At 48.2% G+C, this 26308-nt stretch overlaps 1 protein-coding gene across 8 annotated transcripts in view; it reads right to left on the bottom strand.

Moving 5' to 3' along the window:
* The window catches only part of DGKI (diacylglycerol kinase iota), a 376642-nt gene that overhangs the window by 182127 nt on the left and 168207 nt on the right, over positions 1–26308 (bottom strand). For all 8 annotated transcript variants that reach the window (XM_088448828.1, XM_088448827.1, XM_088448831.1 and 5 more), the window contains exons 2-3: positions 8413–8521; positions 3864–3959 (exon numbers count right to left, since the gene is read on the bottom strand). In XM_088448828.1, coding sequence (XP_088304954.1) covers positions 3864–3959; positions 8413–8521 — 205 coding nt within the window. The remainder of the gene's footprint in view (positions 1–3863; positions 3960–8412; positions 8522–26308) is intronic.

Below are 26308 nucleotides of genomic sequence, written 5' to 3'. Positions count from 1 at the left end.
CTTCCCTTGTCGTACGTGGCTGAGATGAGACTGGAGGTTTCACTGTTAGTAAGGAAAGTGGCAGCACACAATGGCAATATATAGCAATTAATGGTCTGATAGGGCAGCTACTAAGTACCCATGTGGCTTGAAGCATCTGACTTGCTTTGCGAAGCAGAAGAAAATATTTAATTTAATTTATTTATTTTTCATTTTATCACTTATAAATATATGTGCATGTTTCCTCACCCCCAATTGTGCACGGATCAGTCTTTATTTGTGTACAATGAGGGCTCCTTGCAGTGAAAAGTGGAATTTTTTTAGGCGGGATGTAGTTGTCATTCCAACGGTCAAAATGCCGGCGGTCAGAATCTCGAAGCTGGAATGCCGACTTCAGAATCCCCAGAGCTGACATTCCAAAGGTGAGTATTAGGGGTTAGGGTTAGGCACTAGGGGGAGGGTTAGGGTTAGGCTGCGGAGGGAAAGGTTAGGGTTAGGCTGTGGGAGGAGTGTTAGGCTGCGGAGGGAAAGGTTAGGGTTAGGCTGTGGGGGGGAGGGTTAGGGTTAGCTGTGGGGGGGGAGGGTTAGGCTGCAGAGGGGAAGGTTAGGGTTAGGGTTAGGCTGTGGAGGGGAAGGTTAGGGTTAGCTGTGGGGGGGAGGGTTAGGCTGCAGAGGGGAAGGTTAGGGTTAGGCTGCGGAGGGAAAGGTTAGTGTTAGGCTGTGGGGGGGAGGGTTAGGCTGCGGAGGGAAAGGTTAGGGTTAGGCTGTGGAGGGGAAGGTTAGGGTTAGCTGTGGGGGGGAGGGTTAGGCTGCAGAGGGGAAGGTTAGGGTTAGGCTGCGGAGGGAAAGGTTAGAGTTAGGCTGTGGGGGGGAGGGTTAGGCTGCGGAGGGAAAGGTTAGTGTTAGGCTGTGGGGGGGAGAGATAGGGTTAGGCTGCGGGAGGGGAGGGTTACGGTTAGGCTGCAGAGGGAAAGGTTAGGGTTAGGCTGCAGAGGGGAAGGTTAGGGTTAGGCTGCGGAGGGAAAGGTTAGTGTTAGGCTGTGGGGGGGAGGGTTAGGCTGCGGAGGGAAAGGTTAGGGTTAGGCTGTGGAGGGGAAGGTTAGGGTTAGCTGTGGGGGGGAGGGTTAGGCTGCAGAGGGGAAGGTTAGGGTTAGGCTGCGGAGGGAAAGGTTAGGGTTAGGCTGTGGGGAGGAGGGTTAGGCTGCGGAGGGAAAGGTTAGTGTTAGGCTGTGGGGGGGAGAGATAGGGTTAGGCTGCGGGAGGGGAGGGTTACGGTTAGGCTGCAGAGGGAAAGGTTAGGGTTAGGCTGCAGAGGGGAAGGTTAGGGTTAGGCTGCGGAGGGAAAGGTTAGTGTTAGGCTGTGGGGGGGAGGGTTAGGCTGCGGAGGGAAAGGTTAGGGTTAGGCTGTGGAGGGGAAGGTTAGGGTTAGCTGTGGGGGGGAGGGTTAGGCTGCAGAGGGGAAGGTTAGGGTTAGGCTGCGGAGGGAAAGGTTAGGGTTAGGCTGTGGGGAGGAGGGTTAGGCTGCGGAGGGAAAGGTTAGTGTTAGGCTGTGGGGGGGAGAGATAGGGTTAGGCTGCGGGAGGGGAGGGTTACGGTTAGGCTGCAGAGGGAAAGGTTAGGGTTAGGCTGTGGAGGGGAAGGTTAAGGTTAGCTGTGGGGGGGAGGGTTAGGCTGCAGAGGGGAAGGTTAGGGTTAGGCTGCGGGGGTGAGGGATAGGCTGCGGGCGGGGAGGATTAGGGTTAGGCTGTGGGAGGGGAAGGTTAGGGTTAGGCTGCGGGGGGGAGGTTAAGGTTAGGCTGTGGTGGGGAAGGTTCGGGTTAGGCTGTGGGAGGGGAGGGTTATAGTTAGGCTGCGGGAGCGAAAGGTTAAGGTTAGGCTGCGGGCAGAGGGCTAGAGGAAGTCTACAGGAAAGGTGGGCTAGGGGGAGGGTTAGGGTAAGGGTTACATACTGTACCGAACTCTATTGGTATTCTGCTTTTTTTTCAAGTATTTGAATAAATAGGTGTGTTTTTCACTGGTGAAACATGCAGACATCATTATCAACAGAACGCTTGCACCAGGGTCAGAGCACACGCAGCTCAGGAGGGAAGGGGAAGCCTGCGGTTGAGTCTTTTTTTTTTTTTTTTAACGGCGGCCATGTCAGTCTCAAATTGTGAATTCACGTACACACCACGCCCTTACTGTACTTTGGCTGTGACTCCACGCTCACTACAGCAATCGGACACACACACTTCTTGCGACTGCACGACCATTCCGGCCCAACATTCTCAGCCTCCTGGGCGCACACAGCCTCAGGTCTTGAGACTGAAAAAAGAAGTGTACTGCAAAAAGCCGCACTTGCGCAGTGCGGTAAATCGCAACCTGAGATTCAGAGTGACTCTGAATAAGGCCCACTGTGACCTTGTGCGTCTGGGCAACACTACGGAAGCTTTCCATGCGCTACAGGGTCATAAAAACTTAAACAAAATTAAACAAAACTAGATATATAGTACAATCAGCTTTCCACGGTTGTTGCCATGACAATATGTTTGATGTACACTTAAGTGTCCATTTGGTGCAATTTTATATATTTTTAAGCTTTTCAACGGAAAAATTATATTTATCGTTTCCTAACGTAAAGGATTTTAGCATGTGTCTCACCCTTCTCCTCCGGAGATTTTATTTATTTTATTTTTTATAAGCTAATAAGTTAAATTACATCTTTCGAACATAAGGAAAGAAATTCACCCGCTCCTCTGTTAATTGACGTCTCCGGGGACCACGGATGAAACCTGACGCGGGGAACGTCCTCCCATCTCAGCGCCACCGTCCGCAGTCCTATAACACAATACGACAGGTCCCCTCTGCAGGGGGAGAGGGCCAAACTCATACACACTAATTATTCTCCATGGCAACCCACATCGCCATGGCAACTGCCTAAAAATCTGCCGTTCGGTATTGGGGGGCTAGTCAGTTCATCAGCTTTTACTGCAGAGGATGAGCTGAGATAGAGGAATTACAAACTTCCAGAAAACTGAGACCAAGGTTATTGCTGGTGCAAAGTCTCCAGAATTTGGGCTACGCTGAGGTTAAAGTATTTTAGGGCACATATTGGAAATACACTAGCAAGGTTTGCTAATATACAATTTGACAACAAAAATAATCTTATGCTCTTATACCACTGCACAGGGTTAAAAAAAAACGGGTTGTGTAGAACACCCCTCGTAAATATTGATTGGGCTGCTTAAAACAATAAGATTAGCGGTGGTAACGCTATGTGTTAATGGATGTAAACTTTTTCCGAGAGGATATATCTTTTCAAAGAATACGTCCAACTGCGTGATCTGTGTTGCAAACATGACCCTGATTTTAACGTATGTAATGACACCGTGGTAGTGGCCAGCAAACCCAACCTCCCAAAGACTATTAAAGAATGCATCGAAGCATGGCCCATTTGCCAAACAGACCACAAGATGAATGCACCCCTCTGGCCATGTTTATTTGGCATATTATATGGAAGATGAGAAAATCCTGAGCTTGTTTTTGTGTGGTTAAGTGAGAGTTCCCCAAAACAGCCAAAGTATAAAGAATTTCTTCTTCCTCTGTTCTCAGTACAGCTGATTAGGGAACTTACAGCCTGCAAACCAGTTCATTACAGCAGATCGGGTGTTCTACAATAGCACCGGTCTGGGGCACATTCACCAAAATGTAAAATAAGTTCTGCTGAGCCAAAATGCCAAAAAAGGTGCAACATAGGTTGATCTGGTGCACCAAATCCCCCAATAATAATTGCCCCTCTCCCTGCTCTTGGAAAGCGAGGACAGTTTCTAACAATGGTGGATGTGGACGCTGGGTTGTAGATAATCCCTATATTAATTAATAAACTAAAACCTGACTTTACTCACCGAAAATTTGACTTGACAGTTCTCCTCTCCCAGATAACACAGATCCCCAGATACATTAGTCTCCTGCCAAAGGTGCTCACCGTTCACTGCGTTCTCCTGAGCGGCAAAGAGCAGGACAGTTACCACAGTTATTCCCCGCCCCAAAGGCAAACTCAGGAATTCTCCCTCTAGGCTAGATGTAACATTTAATATTGATACTATTCATTATTAATGGGGTAATGTAACTTATAATCATATCATCCATATATATCAAAAGGTATATACTCCATTATGTATTTTGAATTGGAACCCCATGGCAAATTTCTGCTCTTAACCTCGCCTCTCTTGTTCTATACATCGCATGAAACTTCGCTCTGCTACCCCTTGAGGTCAGAATGTGCAATTACAAGTATTCCCAGAGTTAGGTTTGCCTCAATTCCAGTGTGACAAATAATATTTGCTGCACTAAAATTATTGTAAACTGGACTGCAATCATCCGCTACACCAGGGATGGGGAACCTCAGGCCAGGGGGCCGTATAAGGCTCCGGAATCATTTGGTGTGGCCCTCTGAGCTTTTTTATGCTAGCCTCATCTAGCTAGCAGTGTGCCTAGAATACATCCTGCAGCCACCTGGAGTGTCCTTAGGACGCTTCAGACGGTCACACCGCTGCCCTTACAGCTCCCCGGAGCATCCTCAGGATGCTTCGGGCATTGCTGTAATCACTGGCAATTGTGGCCCCGCCCTGTGACATCACACGGAGGCCCGCAAATAATGTTATACATATCAAAATGGCCCTCGGCAGAAAAAAGGTTCCCCACCCCTGCCCTACACCTACAGCATGCATTTATTTTAGTGCTATTGTAAAGCAATGTTTGTAAGCCTGTTCGGGAGCCAGTGATATTGTTCAGGTAAAACAGGCCCTGATTCCTAGCGAATTGATTGGCTGTATTTAAATACAGATGGAGCCTACAGCTGGGTACACACTGTAACGACAGGCATTTGTTCCTACATCGGAATGAATGCCCCTGAAAAGTGATTGTGCGTCCACCGTATACAACAACTTTAATGAACAACGGAACGATCACTGGGCCTGATTCAGAGCCGAACGCTCTGACCAGAGCGCTCGCTCTGAATCAGGGCCCTCCTCCCTCAACTTGGAGCGGCCTCATGGACGCTCGCATAGCTGTGGGTTACCACCCACAGCTATAGCGAGCGTCCATGATGATAGTCGCGATGGTCAAGACCATCGCGACCATCGGGCTTGCGACGAGACCCTGCGGTAGGGTCTCGGTGACCGCAAGCCCTGGAGTGATTTTGGCTCTATCAGAGCCAAAATCACTCCCACTGACATCACTACTGATGTCAGTGGGGCCGGACTCAGACGGTAGGCGTTCCCATGGGAATGCCTCTGATCTGTCAGCAACGGCCCCGGCACGCCCACCAAAGGGGGCGTGCTGTCACTCACCATCGACAGCACGCCACCTTTGGTGCGAGACCCATAACGACGGCTTGGCCGTCGTTATTCGGGTCTCGCGCATGCGCACGACGGAGCTCCCTCCGTCATGCGCATGCGCAATTCGGCACCACCGACCCGCTTGCGAGTGTCCTGCACTCGCAAGCGGGTCTGAATCAGCCCCACTGTTCCGTCATTAATTAACAATGCACTGGCCGCTAGCGATATCGCTAGTTTCGATGTCCAACACATCAAACCTGGCGTCCGTCGCTAGCGACCACGGGAGCGCACAAACATGCATACATACTAAGCGTTGTAGGCGATATGTCGTTACGAAACGGTGTATCGCCCCAACATTGCTCCAGTATGTAGTACCCGGCTTAAGGCCCAAACAGTGCCAAGATTTTGGTACTTTATCACTAATGGTGGGTACACACGGGACGATCTGTTCAGCGAACGATATCGCTGAACAATCTCCCTTGAATTTCCCGGTGTGTTGGATGAACGATAACGTTCATCCACACACAATCACCAACGATGAACGACCAACGGTCGCAAACCCCTATGGAAAATGAACGATATCTTCCAGGTTGGCCTTCATGCATGGCAGACCATCGATATCCTTATCGTCCATGTGGGAACGCGCATCGTTGGTCGTTCATTGGTTGTTGGCTGCATAAAAATTAACGATATTAATGATTTAACGATGAACGATATCGTTATCGTTCATATCGTTCACTGAAATCATGCCGTGTGTACGCAGCCTAAGATTTAAGGCGGTCATTTTTTACAATGCAAACCAGGTTAATTTTGCATTGTAAAAAATTGCAGCTTTAAATCTAAAGCTGGGTACACACCTATTCCTTCACTCTGATTGGGTGAACTCTCACGATCAGCCAAGTGCTGTGTCCCCAGCTTAACTGTCTGTCAGCTGCCTGCGAGGCCCGTACATACTGTGCAGACATAGGACCTCATTCAGACCCGCTCGCAAGCGGGTCGATGGTTGTGCATTGCACGCACGCGGCGTGAGCAAGCCCCATAACGAGTGAGAAATTCACTTGCTCCGGGGCTCGCTACAAACTGGGCGGCAGCTCACCCCGTTTTGTAGGGGGGGGGGGGTGTCTGGACAAACGGAGGCGTTCCTGACGTTTGTGGGCGGCCCTACTGACATCACCAGTGATGTCAGTAGTGAGATTCCGGCTCTATTAGAGCCGGAAGCTCTACCACGGGGGTCTCGTCGCAAACCCGATCGTCGTGACCATCGCAACCATCACCTGGCCGCTCACAAAAGCTGTGGGTGGTCACCCACAGCTTAGCGAGCAGCCAGGAGGCCGGCTTAAAAAAAAAATGTCCGCCCTCATTCAGAGCAAGCTCTGGCTTTTGGCGAGCAGCTCTGAATAAGATCCATAGCTCAGTGTGTACGGGCTCCTATGGGATCGGGAGGTCAGGGACGACAAATATTAAACAGCACATAAGATGCGACCTCTTGATGCCGACCTTTGCAGGAGCGCTATAAGTCGTTTATTGGCTAACGCTCCTGCAATGGTACTGCATAAATACCTATACAATTGTCAGCCCGATAGTCCTATATCGGGTGATGAGGCGGACGATTGTATAGGTACGTACCCAGCTTTAGTAATAAGTCACCGAAATCTCAGCGCTTTGCAAATCTCGCACAACATTGGGGCCTAATGCTGGGTGCACACTGGCATATACAGTATATTGAGCCAATTAATCGGGTGCCCGTCGGCCAATGAGTACCAGCGATATGTCTGTGAACAACGTCGTTCGCGGAAATATAACGTCGGCTCTGCTGCACAGCCGATGGCAGATGTACAGTATCTGCAGATATACTGGGGCATCCTGCTGTGTGCACGGACGGTCAGACGACCACCCGCACACTTGCTGCAGAGGCTGCGGGCTGGGGGGGCTACGACACGCCCTCCCGCGCCAGCGGGACCCGCGGCCAGCAGACAGATGATGGACGTTCAGTGTGTATGAACAACCATCATTTGCAGATATATCTGCAGATCACTCGATCTGTTAAGTGTGTACCAATAAGGAATATATATTCACTAAACATCAGCTTTGATTGCTGTATTTAGTGTAAAAGAGAAATAATAATAAATACAACATTTTGAATTCAGCAGTTGAAAGCCTCTGTTTAGTAAATATGTGATGACCCCAAGCTTGCTGCTATAATGAAAACCTGACCAGTGGTGAGTACATACCTCTGCGGGGGAGCCTGTGAAAAACAGGATGTTGCCCCTTCCCCCCCCCCCCAACCCAATTATGTTTCAGATGCAAAAAGTTTACTTTTTCACAAATCACTAAAGTTGTTTTTCAGTAAAATCTATATACAGCCATATATAGCATGCAGCTCTCATAATGCAATATACTGTGACTATTAACATAAAACACATTTACAGTACTGTACATATTGAAGTTTACATTAGTGGGCCTGATTCAGAATGGAAGCATTGCAAATGTTTCGCAGTTGAGCGATTATCGGCCATCTGCACTCGCGACTGAGTCACACTGCGCACGCGTCAAGTCACATTACCGTAGTCGCACGCAGCGACTATTTCTTTACAGTGGGATTGACAGTCAGGGAGAGTTTGGGGAAGTTAAGGAAGTAAGGCGGGTTTCGGGGGGGGGGGGGGGGTGCGTCACTCCCTGCGTCTACGAGGCCCGTACGCAAGGAATTTGGCTCCGGCTAAACAATTTCCACGTCAATCTTGCGGGACCATAGACTCACTCAGGACCAGTGGCGGCTCCAGAGGTTCAATTAGGGGAGCTACACCAACTGCTAGTGAGTTCCGCCCAGTGATGTTTGGCAGTGTTTGGGGTGGCAGTTGGTGTGGATCCCCTATTTGAATTTTGAACTGTGCGGCAGCCCCACCTCTGGAGCCTCCACTGCTCAGGACTGCGACTATCGAATGTTCTGTGACCGCTTAATGCTGCAACATTTTTCCCCAGATGCCTGGAGTTGCAGAGCCGCATATGCGACATTTGCAAATTTTCACATGTGTACACATACGCAGCGGGGGCATTAGCGTACATCTCTGAATCATGCCCAGTGTGTTAGGCCACCAATAAAACAAGAAGACCGTACAGTCCAGTCGAGGCTGGTGCGAGGCTCTTTCAGGGGTCCATTTGAGATGGTTAGGCTTGGGCAGTGCACAGGAGCCAGGTGTTGAAGTCCAGAGCGCGAAATGGCTTTCCTACGGCATAATGAAAAAAAACAATAGGTCAGCAACAAAATAAGTCAAAAATTCAAAAGGACTAAAAAAGACAAATATAAAAGAGTTAGTTTCACTGGTATATAAGATTGGCCCACAGTGACCCAGTAACATTGCACATCATGCGAGAGGTTTATTCATTTGATTTCCAGTGAACTGTAACATTACATTTCAGTGATGTCACTGCTCGTTCCTAGTAGTGATGTCACTGTACGTAGCAGTGATGTCACTGTTCGTAGTGAATACTGGTTCATCATACAACATGGCTGCCTCAGTGACGTCACTGGTTTCCAGAGAATAAATAGGCTGATTTTCATTAATTCTGGTTCAGCGCACAAAATGTCTTCCTCGGTGATGTCACTGGTTCATAGTAAAATGATAGAGTGCCTTCTTCTCATGAATACCGTTTCAGCACACTAATGGATGTCACTGGTTCCTACTGAAATGATAGGCTGCCAAGACTGGTTCAACACACAAAATGGCTGCCTCAATGATGTCACTGGTTTAATGATGTCACTACTTCCTAGCGAACAGATAGTTTGTCTTCTGAAGAATATTTGTCCAGTGCGCTACATGGCACCTGAGTAATGTCATTGGTTTGTAGTGAATTAATAGGCTGCCTTCTCTATGAATACTTGCTCAGCACGCAAAATGGCTCTATATTCAAACAAATATATCTCATGAAATTCCATATGTGGGTGCAGATGTGTAAACAAATGGCGATCACCAACCACAAAATAAATAACATACAAAAGAAACTAAAAGTAAACACGCGCTCCTTAAATCAGGGTGGGGTCTATATCATGTCAAATGCTTCCAAAGTAGTGAGACTTTAATTCCCCAACCCTTTGGTGTATTCACAATATCCTCCAAAAGAAAAAGACAAAGAAACTCATGTAGAAGTAAGAACAGCCAAGTAGTATAATATTCCACTACTCACAGGAATAGCTCTTGCAGGCACCAGGTACTCACAGTGACAGGAGCTTCAAACTAACATTTGCAACTCACCAGTGGGTTTGTGTAACAACATACCTTACTGGTAACGCAGAAAACAACTAGGTACTAAGGGGTCTATTTACTAAGCAGTGTTAGGAGACAGAGTGAAAAGTGATAAGAAAGTGACAAGATGCCAGCCAATCAGCTTCCAACTGACATCTCACTGATTGAAAAATGACAGTTGGGAGCTGATTGGCTGGCACCATATCACTTTCTTATCACTTTTCACTATGTCTCCTAACACTTCTTAGTAAATAGACCCCTATGTAATAAATGGCTTTATTATATATCAAGCATTGAAAAGCACGAAGAAGTGAACCAGAGGAGAAGTTGCCCATAGCAACCAATCAGATCCTAGTTATTATTTTATAGACTGTACTTGATAAATTCTACTTCAAAGCTGAATGGTTGCTGTATGAAACTGGTCCGCTGGATTTTATAAGTTTTATATATTTGATATTTTAAATCGAATAAATCAGTTTTACACTATTTGAAGGGAATTTGCCGCGATGATACATATTTTAAATAGGGGCGGGGCTAAATAACGCGATTCTCATAGAACTGCGTCATTAGGCCCCGGCCCCAACGCACGGACCCGCCGATCCCTGCTAATATTCACCCCATTCTGCCTACGTCACTAGGAAGTGGGCAAAATGCCTACCCTTCCGGGGGTGTGGTAGGGTTACCCAAAAAATCAGAAGTCTCCCGCGAATTCCGGGAGGGTAGGCATGTATGCACCAAAGGATTGGGAATTTTAAGTTTCACCTTGGAAGCATTAAAAATTATACAAACTTTACCCTGATTTAGGCAGCTTGTGTTTACTGTTAGTTTTTTCCACACAAAATGGCTGCCTGGCATGCTCTGTATGTGGATGACGGGCGCGCTCCAGCAGATTTAGGAAAGTGTGTTCCTGATAATCAGAATATGCATCTTAATACACCATTGTGTCACTGGTGCTTCTGATTTCAATATACACCTGACCCTATCCTGGTCACACACACGGATGCTGACAGAATGTTCTCATTATAGAGCCCGGAATATACAATTCATCAGACTTCAATTTCCAGGTGGCAGCCTAGAAAGCAATTTTATCTAGACATGGGGGGGGGGGGGAAGGAATCCATTAAGTTTCGTGAAGGATTTGTTTTCTAATCGGACACACCGAAAGATTCATATACAGAGCAGCTGGCTCCAAATGGGAGGGGAGGGTGGAGGGTGGGGGGATTACAAATGTAGGGTCATCTGTCCTAAATATTTCCTATGTCAGGTTTAGCTATTGTTGGTTTGTCTCTGAGTCATTTCTAATTTAGTGCCCGTTGATTAAGTTGTAAATCCATTTTTTCATGCATCAAAATCCTTGTTTAAAGCTACTGTCAAACAGCCGACACCAGTCATGCGCCAGAATATTTTCAACCTCTCATGAAATCCCCAGTGTGGTCAAATCATAAATGCAGACTTTTCCGAGTAAAACGGGGGGTGCGAATGCGACATAACGACACAAGCTGCGCCATTACTGTCTCTGACACCCTATGCTTTACTGCCTGGCCTGCATTCATAGAAACATCACGTAATTTTGGCCCCGCAGTGTGTGGCGGGGGGGCGGGGCCAAAATGACGCAATCACGTGGCTCCGCCCCTGCTCCGCCCGCAAACTCTTGTAGGTTGGCAGCCCCCATTTGCTGGCCACGTCCCCCAGTCAAGCTGATCTGGCTGCACCCTCCCGGAAGGGGCAGCCAGATAGTCGGCAAGCATGAGTCTGCCCCATTTTTAAACATATTATTACCTCAACCGTTATTGATCCTTACTTCTTCTGAAGGATATCCTTATGTCTATCCCATGCATGTTTAAATTGCTCTACTGTCTTAGGCCCTGATTCAGAGCCGCTCATAAGCGGCCGCTCGTTCGTTCTGACCGATGTTCGCACATCTGCACATGCGTACGGATTGTAATACACATGCGCGAACCAGTCAGTGCGGCCAAAAATCGTTTGTTCGCTAAATTGCGAATGCCTGCTAATTTGAGTGACAGTGTGAGGCGTATGTGGGTGGTAACAGGGGAAGGTGCTTGAAAACGGGGAGTGGAGATCAGATCGCAGGCATGCTTAAAGGTCAAAACGGGCGTTTTAAGGGAGTGCATAATTAATACAGCAGCGTCATTGACCACGTCACTTGGTTTTTTTTTACTCAGAACTGCTCACAAAATAGCGGTTGAAAAAACCAACCACAAGAATAGCGAGCAGTTCATACACTGTTCGATGTACTCGATTAATCTATTAAATAGCGGACATGACGTATGGTGCGAGCGGCAAGGGGGTGTATTTTTCAAAATTACAACCGCAAGTTTAGCTCGCTCGTTCAGACTTAGAGGCGTGAACAGACCGCAATGTGCGAACGGATGATTTGAATAGCCACCCCTTGTTTTCGAACGAACGACCGCAAATAGCGAGTGGCTCTGAATGAGGGCCTTAGCCTCTACCACCTCTGATGGGAGGCTATTCCACTTGTCCACTACCCTTCAGGTCAGGGAGCCAGGGAGACTGCCGGCTATTCCAGGGGAGACATCAAATATGGGTCAAGTACAATGTCATGTCATTATATACACCTCACAAAAAATCTATATATATATTTCCTGCATTCTCTATTTCAAATGAGACTTTTCCGATCAGAATCACCAGACATCTCCTGTAATCAGCCATTTATTTTGCACTTTACAATAAACCCAATAGATGAGACCTATCGGGAGGAGCAATTCAATTGTTGCCGACATTCGGACCATTTCCCCAGCGATTCGCGGTCACAATCGTCGTCGCAGATTTTCCTTCGCAGCCTGTGGAGGTGAGTTGTTGCTGCACCGTAATTCCCGTCAATGTGTGCGCAATCCCAGGGTGGATTATAGGTGCCCAAAAATCTCCCTTCTAAATTACAAGCACTTTAATTTAGAAGGGGGATTTTGGGGCACCTGTAGGCCCCTCCCTACTCCAGAATCCTCTTCTTGTCCCTCATATGAGGACACACACATGCACACAGATAGAGATCTGCAGTCTGTTTGGGAAATGCACTATTTTGGGACTGGATTTATCATACGCAACAAGTTTTAGAACTCACTGCACATGATAAATGGTGCCTAAGCCAATCAGCACCATTATCATGCGCAATGAGGGCCCGATTCAGCAAGAATCGCAACTGCTCAAGCGTACGCAGACGGTGGATTGTTGCGTACTGCGCAGGCGTATACATCGCAGTGTGCGTGCACAAATGCCTCACTGCAATCGCAGTGAGTACGCAGACCCATCACAGAGTTATTGACAGGAAATACCATTTGGGGGTGGTGACGGGGCGGTGGTCAGACAAACGCAGGCGTGCCAATGCGTTGGAACGCTGTTGCAGGGGCGTACATAAATTAGCCACTGCGATGCCATACGCAGCCTGAGCTCTCTCTGCATGCAGGAAAGTTAGCAATTTAGTGGTAGGGTCAGACCTGCCTTAAGGGGGTTATTCAGACCCGGTCGTTAGCGCCGATGCGCTCGGACCGGGTCGATGGCCCCCCACAGAGCATGCGCACAACGGTGCCGGCGCCGTCGTGCGCATGCGTGAGACCCGCTATGACCGACAGCGCCAGTCGTAGCGGGTCTGGATCCAAAGGGGGCGAGCTGTCGATGTTGATTGACAGCTCGCCCCGTTTGGAAGGCGGGCCGGGGGGGTGGCAGCCCAAACGCAGACGTTCCCATGGGAACGCCTACCGTTTGGGGGCGGCCCCACTGACATCACTAATGATGTCAGTGGAGAGCTTCCGGCTCAGACAGAGCCAGAAGCTCTCCGGGGCTTACGACAAGGGAGACCCTACCCTAGGGTCTCGTCGTAAGCCCCGATGGTCGCGATGGTCTCTGACCATCGCGACCATCCCCGGAGCGGTTGTTAGAGCTGTGGGTGTTAACCCACAGCCTAACGACCACAACAGAGGCGGACGGTCAGGATGCAAGCGGCCGCCCAGTTTCTGAGCGACCGCTTGCATCCTCCAATTGCCTCTGAATGAGGCCCTAAATGTGCTAGTGGCTCCAATGTACTTCGATGTTACCGATGTTTTGGATGTACTTCGATGTTACCCATGTTTTTGATGGATTGCAAGGTATTACGGATGTGCGAGAGAGGAAAGTGGACGTCTGCATGTTGTCAGTGAGAGCGCTTTGTGATTGCAATTATTAGCATACTTACACAGAACTGCGTGCGCGACTGCTACCGCAATCGCAATAGCGATCCTTGCTGAATCAGACCCTGACTTTTAAAACTCGTAGCGTATGAAAAGACTCGTTGATAAATGGGCCCCCATAGTGAGTTACTTACAACATAACGCTGTCTCTGTGTCATCTCTGCTTTCTCTTTCTGCAGTATTTCCTTGCATACGTGCTTTGTCCATAATGTCACCCTGTACCAATTACCTGCTCCCTGTCCCCGTACAAACTTTGAACCGCGCGCTTTAGCGATCAGCTCAGCACTGTAAAACGCTTGCAGTTTCCATAGCAACAAGAATAGAGAAAAGAAAAAAAAAATTTCACTTTCCCTGGTGTAACTTTAATCCTGATTAAAATCGTCAGCAAATGTTTCTTAACGCAATCATTGTATAATTAGACAGCCTTTCATGTGGTTCATTATCTTGATTTTGCAAAAAAAAAAAAACGTTTAATGTAAATAATCTGTAGGAACAGAACATAATGGTCCTTTTTCTGATTCGGGGTGCAGTCGTGCCCGTGAATGCAAAGTCGTTTGCGACTATATGTAAATACCACAACAGAGCCCCTCCATGGTGCACATCCGTGTCAGAAAGTGCAAGGACTGAGAAGACCACTTGCAGCATCCGTAGGTGCTGAAATACTGTCCGGTGCATCTCTAGACTCCACCATTGGTTGCACCATCGAAAACCTGCACCAGTCCCATTAGAGGAGCAAATTCTCCGTCCGAGTATGCAAATGACTCTGTGGGGCCTATTCATTAAACCTAAAAATTCTCTGGAGATAATTAGCTTTAGAACTCGCATGGAGTTCTAGCTAATTATAGGTGGAATTCATCATTCCACCTCTCCATAAGTATCTATTCCGAAAAGCTGTCATTTTTGCGATGACAGCTTTTCGGGAAATAGATACTTTTCCCTGCCTACACTACCTTATCGCATCTGGAAACAGTGCTGCGCATGCGCTGTTACATCTGTAAAACCAGCGCATGCGCAGCACTGCCTACAGATGCATTAAGTTTCGTACCCCACCCCCCGATCCCCCCCCTACCCCCTCCGCTCACCTTCCCCCCCCCCCGACTTACCTGTCCGCGCAGCAGCCTCTGGCTCCGTCCTGCTGGTCTGTCATGTGGTTTCCCAGCAGACCACATGACAGATTAGAAAAAAAAAAAAACTTTTTTTTTTTTGTCTAAACTTTCTTGTGCTCTGCTGGGAAACCACATGACAGACCAGCAGGACGGAGCCTGAGGACGGAGCAGAGCGCCGGAGGGACTCGTCGGGGGACCTGCACACGCCGATACAGGTAAGTTTCACCTGCTATTTCACAGTGGCGAATAGTAACTGCATCAAATTCCGAAAATTGATAATTTAATGTACTAATGTATGGGGAGTGTGGAAATTAACGCAGGGGAACTTAGCAAGGAGATATCTGTGATATCTCCTGTGCTAAGTCTGTTCATGAATACCAAAATAACGTTATTTAAGGAAAAGGTCCTTAAAAACGTTATTTTAGTGTTGATGAATAGGCCCCAAGGAGCGGGATGCAGCAAAGGGAAATGCGGTCAAACCCCCAAAATGCAGGTTTGACTGCCACCAAGTCCTGATGGCGTTACCATATAGAAGTCTATGGGCTTCAATACGGAGAGTGCTGTGAGAGGGAACCCCTGCGGCACGAGCGTCCTGCTGCGAATGCACAGAAAGACACCAGGGGGACTTCTGGGCCATAGACCCAGTAGTCCCTCATTCGCAAAGCACCGCTCTTTCCAAGAGAGCTGTCCATTGCGATGTTCTTCATGCATACCGGCGTTACTAATGAAGGCTGGCGGTATACATCGCATCCCGAAAGCGATGCGTCAAGCATCCCGCCCAAGTTCCCTTAGCATTAGTAGGGCCGTAGAGGGCTGATCCGAAAGCAGTTTGCAAAGAACTGTGTGGAAATACCATAAAGTTGGACAAACGTCCTGATTCCATGAACTAAGGGCCTGATTCAGAGCCGGACGCAATTAGCGCTCGCTCGTCCACAAAATAGGGGTGGCTATTCAAATCAACCGTTCGCTGTTTGCGGTCTGTTCACGCCTCAAGGTCTGAACGAGCGAACAAAACTTACGGACGTTTTTTGGGAAACTACGCCCCCTAGCCGCTCGCATCCTACGTCATGTCCGCTATTTATTAGATTAATCGAGTACATCGACCAGGGTATGAGCTGCTCGCTATTCTTGTGGTTGGTTTTTGCTACCACAATTTTGCGAGCAGTTCTGGCTCTAAAATAACCCAGTGACGTGGTCAATGACGCTGCTGTTTTAATTATGCACACCCATAAAACGTCCGTTTTTACCTTTAAGCACGCCTGCGATCGGATCTCCACTCCCCGTTTTCAAGCACCTTCCCCTGTTACCACCCACATACGCCTCATCCTGTCACTCAAATTATCAGGCATTCGCTATTTTGCGAGCACATGAATTTCGGCCGCACTGACTGGTTCGCGCATGCGTATAACGATCCGTACGCATGCGCAGTTGGGCAAACATCGCTCGGAGCGAACGAGCTGCCGCTTACGAGTGGCTCTGAATCAGGCCCTAAAGTCTTTAGCTATTTAACAGCTATGCAGCATATATTCATGTAAAAGAATGCAAATTTAGCTAGAAATGTGCAATTTAATATTACATTGTTGAAGTTAGTGGCCACTCTAGAGTCCAATAGAACTGCAGTAGGCCACATACTGAAAAGGAGGCAATATAGCGCAACAAAATTATACAGATGGTGATTACATGTTAAATATTAGGAGCCAGGAAATTGTATTGTAGTTATGGGTAAAATAGCCAAGCCAGCCGTGATCATGTCAAGCTAAGCAGCCTAAGTAAATTGGAAATGATTACAGGTTTTCTCACGCATTCCGCAAATGAACTTAAAAACAGATGAACTACAGTCAGACCAGTTGTAGAGGCTACTCTATGTGTCAGGCTGGGTAAAATCAGAAAACAGTGACAATAATATTCTTTATCTATTGCCTTATGGCTGAAAATAAGCACTTAGCACCTCCTCCGCCACAATAGTCAATTGTATCTGCAGGTTGCAGCAATACTGTCAAAGCAAAATAAAAAATGAGCAGTGTTAGTGGGTGCCTATCAGATTTTATGGAAGGAAGTGGTGCAAGGATGGGGGATGTGAGAGGCCAAACTACCATATATTCAAATTCATAGGACACATATTAGAAATCTCTAGCTCTCAAGTAGATAGGTTAGAATCAACTTTAATGGGGTTTTCAAACTAAACGGAAATGACATAATGACCACTGGTTTGACAGTGTTTGGCTGGTAAAGCTTTGAATCTGATGAGTTATTAATATATTGGACCCAGTCTTCTCTGCTTCCTCCGCAGTAGGAACCATTAGGAAGGAAGGGAGAGAGATGCGCGTACCACACCTCCCACTGTGCATGTCAGTCTTAGGGCATGCAATTCTTTTCTATACCTAACCCCGTTTGCAGTTCCCTTCTCCTCTCAACCCTTTTAGGGGCCTATTCATCATCACTTAATTTCTACAAAAGCAGGTGAAAATGCAAATTTTCACCTACAATTGTAAAAATTAAGTGTTCGGGCCATTCATCAAGATGGTAAAGCAGGAGATATAACAAATATCTCCGACTTACCTTCCTCTGGCGGAATGGCCCGCTGTCCCCATACACTAATATCACAGATATCTCCTGCTTCCCTTCCTCTTGCCGAATGGCCGCTGTCCCCATACACTAGTATCACAGATATCTCCTGCTTACCTTCCTCTGGCGGAATGGCCCGCTGTCCCCATACACTAGTATCACAGATATCTCCTACTTACCTTCCTCTGGCGGAATGGCCCGCTGTCCCCATACACTAGTATCACAGATATCTCCTACTTACCTTCCTCTGGCGGAATGGCCCGCTGTCCCCATACACTAGTATCACAGATATCTCCTGCTTACCTTCCTCTTGCCGAATGGCCCGCTGTCCCCATACACCAGTATCACAGATATCTCCTACTTACCTTCCTCTGGCAGAATGGTCCGCTGTCCCCATACACTAGTATCACAGATATCTCTTATTTACCGTCCTCTCCCAGAATAGCCGGCTGTCTCCATACACTAGTATCAGAGATATCTCCTATTTACCTTCCTCTCCCGGAATGGCCCGCTGTCCCCATACACTAGTATCAGAGATATCTCTTATTTACCGTCCTCTCCCAGAATAGCCGGCTGTCCCCATACACTAGTATCACAGATATCTCCTGCTTACCTTCCTCTTGCCGAATGGCCCGCTGTCCCCATACACTAGTATCACAGATATCTCCTGCTTACCTTCCTCTTGCCGAATGGCCCGCTGTCCCCATACACTAGTATCACAGATATCTCCTGCTTACCTTCCTCTTGCCGAATGGCCCCCTGTCCCCATACACTAGTATCACAGATATCTCCTGCTTACCTACCTCTTGCCGAATGGCCCGCTGTCCCCATACACTAGTATCACAGATATCTCCTGCTTACCTTCCTCTTGCCGAATGGCCCGCTGTCCCCATACACTAGTATCACAGATATCTCCTACTTACCTTCCTCTGGCAGAATGGCCCACTGTCCCCATACACAAGTATCACAGACATCTCCTACTTACCTTCCTCTGGCGGAATGGCCCGCTGTCCCCATACACTAGTATCACATATATCTACTGCTTACCTTCCTCTCCCGGAATGGCCGCTGTCCCCATACACTAGTATCACAGATATCTCCTGCTTACCTTCCTCTCCCGGAATGGCCTGCTGCCCCCATACACTAGTATCACAGATATCTCCTGCTTACCTTCCTCTCCCGGAATGACCCGCTGTCCCCATGCACTAGTATGGGAACAGAATTCATCAAGCTCCGAAAATATTATTTCTTCGGAGCTTGATTGCGGTAGTATTCGCCATCTTCAGATGGCGTTTGCTACTGATACCCGCTACTTCCCTATGGGAAGGAGTCCCGGGTCGCAAAGAGGGATCCTTTCGGATCCCTCTGCCCCTGTCCGGCTCCTCCCGCCAGACATCAGGGCTCTTGTGCTCATGCGTGACCTGTAGGTCATACATGTGCACTGCTCTTGTGAGCAGTGAAAAGAAGCCGCTCGCTGGTACAGCTGATTTTCTAGTCCGCGGCGAGTCATTGTGTTAATTATCGGGGTCCGTTCGGACCTCGATAATTAACATCTTGAATAGACCCCACAGAGAGATAAAGTGAAGAAATTGCCCATAGCAACCAATCAGCTTCTACTTGTCATTTCATATACTGTCCTAGATAAATGTTAGCTAGAAGCTGATTGGTTCAACACTTTATCTCTCTCCAAAGTTTGATACATCTCTCCCCTGGTAATCTGCTCCATCTCCGGTACTGTGGTTGGAGCTGTGGAAGGAGGGGGGGTCACTTTCCCGCTCTCACTGCGCTTGAGCAGATCACGTTGATCATTATATATGTAAGCAGATTCCAACCAATCAGAAGCGGTCATCTGCGATGGTGAAACTTCTCCTGGTCAGCCGATTTGATAACTCGCCACGCACGCATGCAGTCTCAAACAGTGTGAATCTCATCATTTTTATAACTTGACCCAAATACCTATCTCTGTCACATATCCTGAGGGTGAATACATATAATGTAGTTATTCACAGTCACATCTCAAATTATCCGGATAATATATCAACACGGTTACCGTTTTTTTCATGTCTCGGGGACTGAGCGAGGCGGCGAGATTGACCGGGCCCCCTGATATTAGATTGGGCCGCTCAGTTTCAGGGCCAGCCAGATAGATTTGCCCTGTGGTCATAAATCTTATCCTATTGTCTGGTAAGAGCTGGAAAATCATCCCCCCAAGTCAAGGACGCACACTGTATACTGTACATAGTTTCCAGGGCTGCCTCCAGCAGATGAACTGGTAATAACCTCAGTGAGTCATCGCAGTATCCAGGTTTTCTCCGGTGGGACCGCTGTCAGGAGAGAGCAGACAGATGGGCCCAACCAACCGAGAACGTTAGTGGGGATAAAAAAGAACGAGGAAAAAATAAAAACAGAGGCTCAGACACACTAATGATAATGAAACAAGCTAGAATACATCATATTGTGACAATGGTGGCAAGGAGACAGGATTGTAAAATGGGGGGAAAAAAAGGGAGATAGATCGTTGGAAGAAGGTGACACAGGCGCATTGTTTAAAAAAAAAATGCAGAGTATAAACACATTCCCAATGCGTGGACTTAAATGGCCGCAACCTCCCATAGTCAGGTGGATCGGTATTCAAGCAAGGTGAGCGCATTCAGGCATGAAGGTGCGAACGCCCGACCGCACAGACAGGCTGCAGTGGTGGCGGAAATGATCCAGGCGTTTGGTCCGAGGGGGCCGAACGTCACCTGGTTTGGCCACCTACGTCTGTTGCCAAAGTGAACGTTTGAGCAGGGGCATAGCTATCCCTTGGCCAGGATGGCACTCGCCAGAGGCGCCGGCCGAGGGGGGGAGGTTGCCGTACGGCGATGCCACCCGTGGCCAGGGTGTACAATCAGGATTGGACTGAGGCAACGGAGAGCGGCGGTAAAGAACGCAGGCATGTAGCAGCCGTTTCGGGGGCCTGTGACAGCCTGCGACTGTGATCCCCAGTGCTGTAATTAGGGGTCTGCTAGCGTGGGCCCTGTGTGCGGCACCGCTGCTCACCCAAGGCCCCTGCACCTGGCTATCAGGGTGTCTGGAAGAGCACCCTGCAGCCAAAATCGCTACTTCAGTACCACCGTAGCATCCTCTGGACACTCCAGACAGGCACCCTACAGCTCTTACAGCTTCCCTGGAGCATCCTGAAGATGCTCCAGGCAGAGCTGTAATTACTGGGCCATTCGGCCCAGCCCTCCCACGAGATATATGGCCGCGATGTCTCAGTTCCCACGCCCATTCTTTATACTGTCAATTAAAAAAACTGTGCTAGATAAATTACAGAAGGTGATTGGCTGCTTTGTGCCCTCCACCAGGGCTTGATACATCTCCCCTAAACCCAGGAGTTATCAAATGTACAAATGTCATTGTTAGCATAATTCCCGTCACTCCCTTCTCTTTTCTCTGTAACCCCCCCCCCCCACATATGTGCATTATGGGAAGAAAAAATAAACTTTGCCAAGAAAAAACAGAATGCGATCAGAAGACCGCTGCGAGCCTCATACGCACTCAGCGTCCGTCAGCTGTCACAGGCTCCGAGGATTAGCCTTGGAGCTATTCGGTCACTCGGCCCGGCTGCTGAATACCCAAGGCCAGTGTGTGTCTCGCTGTATAATACACTCTCTTATGCTCCACAGTATAAACAAAGTATCCTCGGGAGAATAGGGGGATGATGGATCGGAGACAGAATTCCAAATGTTGTTATGTTCCAAGACGAGATGGAATATAACTAAAACAACTGGATTAAAAATAAAAGAAAGCAACTTAAACTCTAACGGCACACTAACTGTATTTATACACTCTTCCCTATAGTAAACACCGAGCGAGGAATCCCTGTATCTTCTGTCATTCTATTCCAGACCTACACATTGTTCTCCTACGGTAGCGAGTGCTCATAGAGAGGATATAGAATAACCTGAGTGGGGTTGTTGCGGCCAAGTCACACCAGCCCAAACATGGCAGAGAGCAGGCACAGAACAGACTGACACTGGACACTCAGGGCCTTATACAATAGCCTGCGTGATCCGGGCACGGGCGCGATTCCGCGGGCTTAGCCCGCATTTTTAAAGTGGCAATGATGTAAAAGGCAAAAACAACCTGGTTCTGCCACTCTAACAGGCCTAAATCAGAGATGTACGCACGGTATCAGTATGATTTACCGCCGGCCGCATGGCGCAGCCCGACAGAGGAGGAAATCCCGATCGTCCTTAGGGTAAGTATAACTAACCTAATACCCCCCCTAACCCTCCTTTAAGGATGCCTAACCCTAACCTCCCCCCAAGTGCCTAACTCTAACCCCCTTCTAAGTGCCTAAACCTAACCCCCCCCCTTCCCCGCAGCCGGGGGGGTGCCTAACCCTAACCTCCCCCGGGGGTGCCTAGCCCTAACCTCCCCTTCCCCTAGCCTAACCTTAACCTTCCGAGGGGTGGTGCCTAACTCTAAGTCCCCCCCGGGAGCCCCTAACACTCCCCCCCCACCCCCGCAGCTGTCCGCTCCCAGGGCCCAGCTTACCTTCGATCGGTAAACCGGGTGTCGGGCTCCCGGCATAGGTCTAATGACAGGTGTCGGGATTTCAACGCCTGTTATTTGTACCTTGTCGGGATTGAGCAATCGGGAGGCCGGCGGTCGGCATTGCGACCGCCAGCTTCCCGACTGCTTCCCGTACGCACACCCGATGCTTTCTGTACATCTCGGATGAGTTTTTTTTCTAACTGCGCTTGTGCAGGACTCGTACTGTGCATGTGCAAATCGTTGTTGGACGCGGTGCGGCTGCAGACGTCAGGTGAGTGAGAGCCTGCAGCTGTTGTGGGTGGCCACAGGGAACGTTCTTTAAAACAGGAGCGTCAGCCCAGTTTTATTGGCGTGCCAAAGCCATGGTCTGCGCCTTCCGATGCTACTTCAATGGCCCCCGACAGCATGATTACACCGGAATCCTCAGTAACCTGAGGGTTACGCAGAGGTCACTCCGGCGATCTGATGCTGCACCAACGGATGCAGCAGCAGATCACTAAGTCAGCAGTGGCGTCTTTCTATTATAGACTCCTTCTGCTGCTGTTACATATATTCACACAGCAGCTGCGTCAAAAAACGGCGGCGGAGACAGCTATATCAGCTATATCCACTATTCCCATAGAAATGATTGCCTGGTTAAGCCTGGCTAGAGGTATCCATCAAAGACTATGGGGGAGATGTACGAAGCTCTGGAAAGTGATACATTGGAGAGTGATAAACTAGCAGCCACTCAGCTCCCAACTGTCATGTTACAGGTTGTGTTTAAAAAATTACAGTTAGGAGCTGATTGGTTGGAGGTTTATCACTCTCCAATGTATCACTTTCCAGAGCTTAGTACATCTGGCCCTATAGCTGGTGGCACCCAGCGGCTGTCTTTACCGGCAGAGAAGACTTGCTAAATAGGAAGGGGGGTTATTTGGCTTTTCTCCCTAAATTAAATAGACCCCTTAAATGTGCTCACAGCTTGCACAGAGATATAATATAAGCAGTATTGGAACAAACTCAAGTAAGATTTTTAAGTGAGAGGGGCTTTCATTTTTAAAGCTTCACACCTCATTAAATACATATCTACAGAACATGAAAGGTGAAATTAATACTCTGCTTGTTAGAATACTTCCATTTCCAGTACCATCTTTATAATAAGGCTTTTTGAACTTTAATGTAATTTGTTTGGTATTTGCTACTGCTCCGCTCAAAGAGGGTCATTAAAGAACATGCAGAAATGCCTTCCTGCAGCGTGTACGCTGCTCGGTGTTGTCCTGCGCCTAGATCCCTGCTTCAAGATGGCAGCCAGCGCTGGCGCAAGCAGCCAGAGCCGAAACTAGCCTTTCTGGTGCCCTGAGAATTGGTGCCCCCCTCCTCCCATTTTTAAATAGGGACATAAAATAGTGCAACTGAAAAGGGGCCATGGCCTGATGGGGAAGGGCCTGGGAAGGGATAGCGGAGGCCAGGAGATGCTGGGGATAAATAGGGACATAATATAGTGCACCTGAGAGAGGGCCATGGCCTCATGGGGAAGGGCCAGGGAAGAGATAGGGGAGGCCAGGAGATGCTGGGGATAAATAGGGACATAATATAGTGCACCTGAGAGAGGGCCATGGCCTCATGGGGAAGGGCCAGGGAAGAGATAGGGGAGGGCAGGAGATGCTGGGGATAAATAGGGACATAATATAGTGCACCTGAGAGAGGGCCATGGCCTCATGGGGAAGGGCCAGGGAAGGGATAGCGGAGGCCAGGAGATGCTGGGGATAAATAGGGACATAATACAGTGCACCTGAAAAGGGGCCATGGCCTCATGGGGAAGGGCCAGGGAAGAGATAGGGGAGGGCAGGAGATGCTGGGGATAAATAGGGACATAATATAGTGCACCTGAGACAGGGCCATGGCCTCATGGGGAAGGGCCAGGGAAGGGATAGCGGAGGCCAGGAGATGCTGGGGATAAATAGGGACATAATACAGTGCACCTGAAAAGGGGCCATGGCCTCATGGGAAAGGGCCAGGGAAGGGATAGCGGAGGCCAGGAGATGCTGGGGATAAATAGGGACATAATACAGTGCACCTGAAAAGGGGCCATGGCCTCATGGGGAAGGGCCAGGGAAGAGATAGGGGAGGCCAGGAGATGCTGGGGATATAAGAAGAGGAAGCTACAAGTGAGAATGATAATAAACAGGAAAATTGACAGGCCCAAACAGCGCCCCCTGCCCTGCGGTGCCCTGTGCCATGGCACTGGTCGCACTACCCTAGTTATGGCCCTGTAAGCCGGAGGGCCAGATTAACAATGGGGCGGATGGAGCTATAGCTCCAGGCCTCCACATAAAAATAGGCCCATTGTCATGACAATATGATTTTGACTGGCCGTCCGCTCTCCACACGGTCAGCCATAAATCATAAATAGTAAAATTGTATTTCTATTTACCACACAAAATGAAGCATTTGTTTTTCTTTTACACATTTATGGAGACATTGGGGCTGAGAGAATAGGGGTGTATTAGCTCACATGGCACTGGCCACACCCACACAGCACTGGCCACACCCACACAGCACTGGTCACACCTACTCTGCTTCTCATACTAGGCCATTGGTCATTTTCAGCTCCAGGCCCATGTGGCCCTCAATCCGGCCCTGGTAAGCCGCGTTACCTTCTGATAGCTGGGACTAGTTGAGCACTGCTCATTCGGTACAGGCTGTGTGCACTGATACTGGATACTAATGCCAATATACACGCAAGACATCATTTTGCAAGATGAGATCTTTACATGAGATTCAATGCGTGGACAGTTCAGTGAGTGGCCGCCCTGTCTCCTTCCACCAGCAAAGGGCTGTTTGTGGGCTTTTCATAGGAATCAGAAAAACGTCATGTTCAAAGGGACGATTTGTGCACCGTCCAGGTATATATGTTGAAAGTAAATGCATTTATAGGTACTGGAATATCCATGTAATAAAGCACACGCATGTAGCTGTCCCGATGTACCCTCACTCTCATAGTTAATTTAGTGCATTAATGTTGCTTGAACAAGCAGCATCTTAGGATAAAAATGCAAAAGTTTGAATAATTAAAGAAGGTTCTAAAACTAATCGTAGTCAGAACTCTCCAGTGACCTTTGTACACTTCTGCATTTTACAGGGGCGATTCCCTAAATCAGAGAGGTATATCTATGCTAGGCAAATTGGTACGTCTCCGGGGCAGGTGGGGGGGGGGGCGTGGCATTGGCATTTGTGTCACTATGGCCCTGTTCCCGGCTGCTCAATGTTGCAGATTGCACTGGTGCATTGTGCCATTATTATGTGATTCGCTGCGAATCGCATAACCACGCCTCCGTTTCCATGTGACTAGAGATAGGTGCTCTGCTCTTCCAGGAGTCAGGAAGGACTTCCCAAAATTGTAGGGAACAGGCTAGTCTCCCGGACATTCCGGAAGGGTAGCTAACATGAGGTACATTTGCACTCAACTTAATGCCTAGTATTTACATATATTTTGTGTTTAGTAAATGATGCTCACTGTTCTTCTGTCTCATATCTCATTCGGACCTTTAGCAATGGGAAAAGACGGAACGACTGGACAAATCGACCGTAAACACCACTACTACATAAGTGCCTATTCCCCGGATGTTTGGGAGACTCTCACAATTTTGGCCAGTCCCACAGACTTCCGAAACTGTAGTTCACTCTTCCTAGTGAAATGGGCGGGATGGGCAATGGAGTGACCCTATTCTCAGTAAATTAACCCGGCCCCATCTCCTCAGTGACCAGCTGCCTGTCCCCTCCACGAATTATCAAAGTTTGGCAAATATGTACTGTAACAAGCCACTCAACAAATGTATGTACTGTAACAAGAGACTCAACAAATGTATGTACTGTAACAAGCCACTCAAATGTATGTATTGTAACAAGACACTCAACAACTAAATGTACTGTAACAAGACACTCAACAAATTTATGTACTGTAACAAATCACTCAACAACTGTATGTAATGTAACTGGACAACAATACAACTGTTTGTACTGTAACAAGCCACTCAACAACTGTGTGTACTGTAACAAGTCATTCAAAAACTGTATGTACTGCAACAAGTAACTTAACAACTGTATGTACTGTAACAAGCCACTCAACAACTCTAACAAGCCACTCAACAACCGTATGTACTGTAATAAGTGAACTCAACAACTGCATATACTGTAACAAGTCACTCAACAACTGCATGTACTGTAACAAGCCACACAATAACTGTATGTACTGTAACAAGCCACTCAACAACTGCATGTACTGTAACAAGCCACACAATAACTGTATGTTCTGTAACAAGTCACTCAACAACTGCATGTACTGTAACAAGTCATTCAACAAATGCATG

Source organism: Taudactylus pleione, unplaced genomic scaffold (assembly GCF_031769625.1).
Source record: "Taudactylus pleione unplaced genomic scaffold, aTauple2 ptg000465l, whole genome shotgun sequence".
In the NCBI taxonomy this organism is placed as follows: Eukaryota; Metazoa; Chordata; class Amphibia; order Anura; family Myobatrachidae; genus Taudactylus; species Taudactylus pleione.
This window is presented reverse-complemented; position numbering and strand designations above follow the sequence as displayed.